Genomic DNA, 7,500 nt, shown 5'->3' on the forward strand with positions numbered 1-7,500 from the left:
CCCACACACACAAATATATATATATATAAATACACACATATATACGTATGTATATATATGCATACATATACACGCACATTTATATACATGCGTATATATATATATGTATATATATATATATATATATATATATATATATATGTATATGTATATATATATATATACACACATGTATATAAATGTGTGTATATATATGCGCATATATATGTAGGTATACATACTGTATGTGTGTGCGTATATGTATATAATATATACATATATTACACATATATGTGTATGTGAAGCGAAGTGAAGTGAAATGTATTTATATAGCGCTTTTTCTCTAGTGATTCAAAGCGCTTTACATAGTGAAACCCAATATCTTAAGTTACATTTAAAGCAGTGTGGGTGGCACTGGGAGCAGGTGGGTAAAGTGTCTTGCCCAAGGACACAACGGCAGTGACTAGGATGGCGGAAGCAGGGATCGAACCTGGAACCCTCAAGTTGCTGGCACGGCCACTCTACCAACCGAGCTATACCGCCCCGCTGTATGTATGCCTATATAGTATATACATATATGTATGTATATATAATGTATCTATCTATCTATATATATATATATATATATATATATATATATATATATATATATATATATATATATACATATATATATATATATATATATATATATATATATATATATATATATATATATATATATATATATATAAAACAAACACAACAAGAGTGTAATTGATCATCAATCTCTTTATCATCAAAACATCACAACGACAAGCTTAACTGTTATTGCGCCCACCACTCACACAAGTCTCTTTGGTGCTCTCAAAAACGTTAACAACCATGTTGCTACAATGACAAAAAAGTAAAAACTGCATTAACTTGCTGTCAGTGAATGTAAAGAGCTCTGCTTCCCCAAAATGTCTGCGCCCTCATGCTGCCAGCGGCACAGAACATGAATGAATGAGGCATTGGCACACCGAGAAAAGGAGTCACATTTGGCCTGATCTAAAAGTTTGTAAGTTGACAAAAAGAGGGGTTTGTAAATCGAGGTTCCACTTTACTGTCATCATTAGCGACGTAGGTGTTCCAGTTCAGTAGTAAGAGCGAAGAGAAGCTCTAAATAAACCTCTGTCTCACTGTCAGGGTCCATCTCGTCCTGCGACGCCTTCCTCAACGTCTTTCAGACCAAAGGCCTGCGAGGCGAGGTCATCTGTCCCTGCGCCAGCTCGCCAGAGGCCCTGACGGTCGCCATCAGGAGGTACGTGCGCCCAACAAAAGACGTGCGTGGGGAAACGCTGAGGCAGGAACCGTGTGAATCTGTTACCAGAATGTGCGAGACGGACGGGATCGTGTGACCCAATTTGTTTTTGTCAGAGAAACTTTTCAAGTTATCCCTCTAGGCCGGTGGAGGACAGCAGCCAGCCCCCAGGCCGCGGCGTCCTGTCCATGCAGGGCCTGAGCTACGGCGTGGTCCGGGTGGACACGGAGGAGCGCTTGTCTGTCCTCACCGTGCAGGACGTTGGCACGGTGGCCCCCGGAGGTGCGTTGCTTTTTTTCTAGAAGGTTCTGAATCACCAACTAGTGCTTACAAATATCAACATCCATATGATGTAAAAGCCTTCAGTCTGTTTAATCCTCAAATAAGGTGGAAAGGACCTACTGCAGACCTGGGCAAAATCCGGCCCGCGGCCCATTGAGATTTTCAATCCGGCTCGCCGGACGTTCTACATAATTTTTTTAGACCTTTAACATCAAAACTGTAGCCGCCATTATGATGTGCAGTGCTGTTTTTAAATGACCGTAAGTCTTGAACTATAGAAAGTATCTCAAGGCCTACTGAAAGCCACTACTACCGACCACGCAGTCTGATAGTTTATATATCAATGATGAAATCTTGACATATACAACAACCTATCTGGACTCGATAAGAGAATCGATAAGGAATCGGTTCGATAAGAGGATTCGATAAAAGGCTCGAATTCCATAATTTCTTATCAAACATCATCCCTACACCATACATGCCAACCTTGAGACCTTCGATTTCGGGAGGTGGGGGGGGGGGGCGTGGTTAAGAGGGGAGGAGTATATTTACAGCTAGAATTCACTGAAAGTCAAGTATTTCTTGTGTATATATATATATATATATACAAGAAATACTTGACTTACAAAATTCACTGAAAGTCAAGTATTTCTTGTGTATATATACATATATATATATATATATATATATATATATATATATACAAGAAATACTTGACTTTCAGTGAATTCTAGCTATAAATATATATTTCTTTTATTATATATATATATATATATATATATATATATATATATATATATATATATATATATATATATATATATATATATATATATATATATATATAAAATAAATACTTTAATTTCAGTGTTCATTTATTTACACATATACACACAGATAACACTCATCTACTCATTGTTGAGTTAAGGGTTGAATTGTCCATCCTTGTTCTATTCTCTGCCACTATTTTTTTAACCATGCTGATGATGCATTGCTGTGTGGCACGCACAAAAGTGCTGTCATCAAATGCACTAGATTGCAGTATTGTCCTGTTTAAGAGTGTCACAACATTGCTGTTTACGGCAGACAAACTGCTTTACGGTAGACGTGACTGCTGTTGTTGTGTGTTGTTGCCGCGCTGGGTCTGGGAGGACGTTAATGAAACTGCCTAACAATAAACCCACATAAGAAACCAAGAACTCGCCCTCGATCATTCTACAGTTATAACGTGATTGGGCAGGTACGCTGTTTATTTTGTGGGAAAGCGGACTCAGGTCCACATGGACCTGAGTCCGCCTGAATTTCGGGAGATTTTCGGGAGAAAATTTGTCCCGGGAGGTTTTCGGGAGAGGCGCTGAATTTCGGGAGTCTCCCGGAAAATCCGGGAGGGTTGGCAAGTATGCCCTACACACTACTGTATTTTATTGTTGGTCATTAGATGGTACTTGGTGAAAGAAGTTTGAGGACCACTGCCCTAGGACCATTAGCGGGCCACAGCTGTTTTTTTACTGGCTCGTAAGCAAGAACAGCAAAAGTTAAAGAATCTTTTTTTTTTTTTTTTTTTTGATGAAAATAAGTTAAAATGTTAATAATGACACAATTTTGTTAACACAAACTGTGCTCATTTTTTATCTGCCCTTGATATATTCTGAAAACCTTATTAATACGATATATTTATATTCATGACACCAGTGGTGTCAAATTTATTTTTGTTGAGGGCCACAACCTAGTTATGGCCGCTTGTAATATTAATGAATAAAAATGTATAATAGCCTTGTTACACAATTTGCATAGGCTGTTGTGTTCATTATATTTTTGATTGATGGGTTCAAATCGTAGAGCAAGGTGACAAGCAGACGTTTCAGTATTAATTTTTGATAACTAAAACAAATGCTTGTGGTATATCTTCATGATCAAACAATATTCAAGTTTAGAAGATAAGTCATTGCATGCAAGTCAATTTAGCCAGAAAGTGTTGTATTGACACATTATTTCCAGCATTCCGCAGGCCACATAAAATGAAGCAACGGGCTACATCTGGCCCATGGGCCTGGAGTTTGACACCTGTGTATTACTAATAAGTATATTAGATCTGGGTTACCTTTTGCCTCATGCCTCAGTTAAAGCGTGAGTACTACCTGGTCACTAATGCTACCTAGTGGTTGTTAGGGCACACTGCACCTAGTCCTGGATAGTCCCACTCCTTAATGCTTTAGTCACACGTAGGATTCTCACAGGAATGAGGCAAAAATACAAACTTACCTATAATATATTTGCTTTTTCGTCTACAACAGAAAGTGAAGATATTGAATATTTACCTCCATTGGATTGTTTTTTTTAGCATATATAATGTATAATAATATCAACATGGCCCCCAAATTCTTTGATTTTTTTTCAGTAAGTTTGGAATGAAACCCTGTGATGGACCAGCTTGGACAACAACAACGCATGTTGAGTCTACCAGCTTATTTTAAATGGGTCATGTCTTACTCTGTCGTGTCCTCTTCCTCCAGGTCTCGTGTGCGTGGTCAAGCCCGAAGGCGTCCCGCAGCTCTGTCAAACCGATGAGATCGGCGAGCTGTGTGTGTGCGCCATCGCCACCGGCACCTCCTACTACGGCCTCACCGGCATGACCAAGAACACCTTTGAGGTAATAATACACTGTGTGATATCTTTTAGCCATAACAAGCCTACAACTCAGGAGTATATACATATATATATATATACATATATGTATATATATATATATATATATATATATATATATATATATATATATATATATATATATATATATATATATACAGTATATATATATATATATATATATATATACTGTATATATATATATATGTATGTGTGGGGAAAAAAATCACAAGACTATTTCATCTCTACAGGCCTGTTTCATGAGGGGTTCCCTCAATCATCAGGAGATTTTAATGGGAGCATTCACATACCATGGTTTATATAGGGCACAGAGTGGGTGGGTACAGGCTGGCGTAGGGGCGTGGTGATTGGCTCATGTGTTACCTAGGAGGTGTTTCCGTCTGTGGCGGCATGCTGTTACAATTTCGCTGCGCTTGTTGAGGGATGACAGGTCTGGACGGTAAATAATAAACAGTTTCTCTTTCAAGCATAGGTTGCATCTTTTATTACCACTATTGTAAGGTGTGCTGGATGCAAGAATTTGCCATGTTATTGAATATTCAACATTATTGTCTTTGAGGTCCCAAATGTGTTTGCTGAGTTCTGTGGTATTCCGCAGGTTTTGGTTCCTGAAAGAAGCCTTGTGATTGTTCCATCTGGTTTTGAATTCTCCCTCGGTTAATCCTACATATGTGTCGGATGTGTTAATGTCCTTGCGTGTTACCTTAGATTGGTGGACAACTGATGTTTGTAAGTTACCTTAGTGAACTCGTTGGGAGTTTCCTCCTCTTCCAGCTCGCTAGCCTCAATCTGAACCTTGGTATTTACCGTGATGACGGACTGGCAGTGTGTCGCGCCTCGCCAAGGAGCAGCGAGAATACCAAGAAGCGCATATGCCAAATTTTCAAAGAGAACGGCCTACGGATCACGATTGAGGCCAACAAGCAAACCGTCAACTTCCTTGACGTCACTTTCAACCTGAGAAATAACAGCTACCAACCATTCACGAAACCCAACACAACACTCCAATACGTGCACCATGACATAAATATAAATGTGTGTGTATATAGCTATAGGTATGTGTATATGTGGATATATACAGTATATATGTTACATATATATATATATATATATATATATATATATATAACATATATATATATATATATAAAACATATACATAAGTGCGTGTGTGTATATATAAGTGTATATATTTCAATATAAATGTGTGTATATAGCTATATGTATGTGGGTAAATATATGTGTGTATGTTTATATATACAGTATATATGTCTATATATATATATAACGTATATATATGTATGTGTGTGTGTGTATATACAGTATATGTGTGTATATATTTAAATATAAATGTGTGTGTATATATTTATGTATGTGTGTATAAATATGTGTGTATGTGTATAAATGTATGTATATATATATATAAAGTATATATGTGTGTATATATATAGATATATATATATATATATATATATATATGTATGTGTATATTTATATATAACAAATGTGTGTGTGTGTGTTTGTGTTAGAGATGCGCGGTTTGCGGACACAACCGCGGAGTCCGCGGATTATCCGCGGATCGGGCGGTTGAAATAAAAAAAAAATAGATTTTATCCGCGGGTCGGGTCGGGCGGTTGAAATAAATAAAAAATTAGATTTTAAATAGATTCAGGCGGGTGGCAGTTAAACCAATTCGGAAATATATATACATAGTTAAATGTTGTTACCCACATACGAAAAACGAGCAAGCACCTGCAGCATATGCCACAACAGAAGAAGAAAAAAAAAAGAGGTGGACACTTTTACGGAGCAGAGAAGGGACGCCTCGCCGGGGTCCGGGACCGAGGCCCCTTCCCCCGAGAGGGCCCCACCGGGAGCCGTAGCTGAGGTGATCCGCGAGAAGGGCCCGACGCACGTCCAGGGTCACCACCGCGCCCACCGCACGACACCCCGCCTCGTCCGCCTTCGCCGCGGCTGGCGTCACGCGCAGCAGGTAAGCAGCTTACCTGCCCGCCACCCCCGTGGCCGGGGGCTCGTAACAGGGGTCACTCCGCACGCTCCGCCCGCGCAGCTTACCTGCCCGCCACCCCCGTTGCCGGGGGCGCGTAACAGGGGTCACTCCGCACGCTCCGCCCGCGCAGCTTACCTGCCCGCCACCCCCGTTGCCGGGGGCCCGTAACAGGGGTCACTCCGCGCGCAGTGCGCTCACGAAAGGGGTGGGGCTCACCCTGGTGAGCCGAGTGTGAGCAGAGAGTGATGAGCAGAACTGGCGCTGCGGGATGAACCGAACGCCGGGTTAAGGCGCCCGATGCCGACGCTCATCAGACCCCAGAAAAGGTGTTGGTTGATATAGACAGCAGGACGGTGGCCATGGAAGTCGGAACCCGCTAAGTAGTGTGTAACAACCCACCTGCCGAATCAACTAGCCCTGAAAATGGATGGCGCTGGAGCGTCGGGCCCATACCCGGCCGTCGCCGGCAGCGAGAGCCGCGAGGGCTAGGCCGCAACGAGTAGGATGGCCGGCGCGGTGCGCGCTGAAGCCTCGGGCGCGAGCCCGGGTGGAGCCGCCGCTGTTGCGAGGGACATCGCACCTCCAAGATAGAACGCAGCTGCCTGCAGCAGTTTGAGTGGCGCGAGCGCGCTTGGAGGTGCGCTCAGCGCGGCTCCCAGATGATTGAGCACTGGTGTGCGTCTGGGCCGTGACAGCGTGGCACGCATTGAATGTCTCTGCATCGGTCTCCTTTCTTTAACAGGCAAAAGCTTTATAACCTCACTAATGCCTTGCATCGTCTATATTAGATATATAACAACGGGCGGGTGCGGTGTTGATTAAATGTTAAATTCGGGTGGATGCGGATGGTTGACGACTTTTGTGATGCGGTTGCGGATTAAATAATTGCCTATCCGCGCATCTCTAGTTTGTGTATATAAGTATGTTTGTATATGTAATGATGTCTATTATTTTTTAAATTAGATTATTCACACTTAATCTCGATTAATCACAAGTATTTCCACTTGCATAGTTTCAATCAACTTAAAAATGTCAATTAGTTTAAAAAGACCCAAGGATTTGGACACACATGCAATTTTATTCTTAGAATGGATTAGAATGTAAAGGAGCAAAATAACTGGTGTGAATGATCTGCATTTATCCGTGATTAATGCAGTATACTGGTTTGCTTTTAGCATCTTTAAAGTACAAGCTAGCTGGTCGCCATGGCAACTCACACGTGTGATTGCAGGTGTACCCGGTGAGCTCCAGCGGAGGGCTAATCAGCGAGTACGCCTTC

The 7,500-nt window shown here is 41.2% G+C and overlaps 1 protein-coding gene across 2 annotated transcripts in view; it reads left to right on the forward strand.

The window, feature by feature from the left end:
* Positions 1–7,500, forward strand: part of LOC133609392 (disco-interacting protein 2 homolog C-like) — a 78,761-nt gene that overhangs the window by 45,684 nt on the left and 25,577 nt on the right. For both annotated transcript variants that reach the window (XM_061964944.1, XM_061964945.1), the window contains exons 18-21: positions 1,147–1,261; positions 1,404–1,543; positions 4,057–4,193; positions 7,453–7,500. The exon at positions 7,453–7,500 is cut by the window's right edge and continues 161 nt beyond it. In XM_061964944.1, coding sequence (XP_061820928.1) covers positions 1,147–1,261; positions 1,404–1,543; positions 4,057–4,193; positions 7,453–7,500 — 440 coding nt within the window. The remainder of the gene's footprint in view (positions 1–1,146; positions 1,262–1,403; positions 1,544–4,056; positions 4,194–7,452) is intronic.

The sequence above is a fragment of the Nerophis lumbriciformis genome, linkage group LG07 (genome assembly GCF_033978685.3).
Source record: "Nerophis lumbriciformis linkage group LG07, RoL_Nlum_v2.1, whole genome shotgun sequence".
In the NCBI taxonomy this organism is placed as follows: domain Eukaryota; kingdom Metazoa; phylum Chordata; class Actinopteri; order Syngnathiformes; family Syngnathidae; genus Nerophis; species Nerophis lumbriciformis.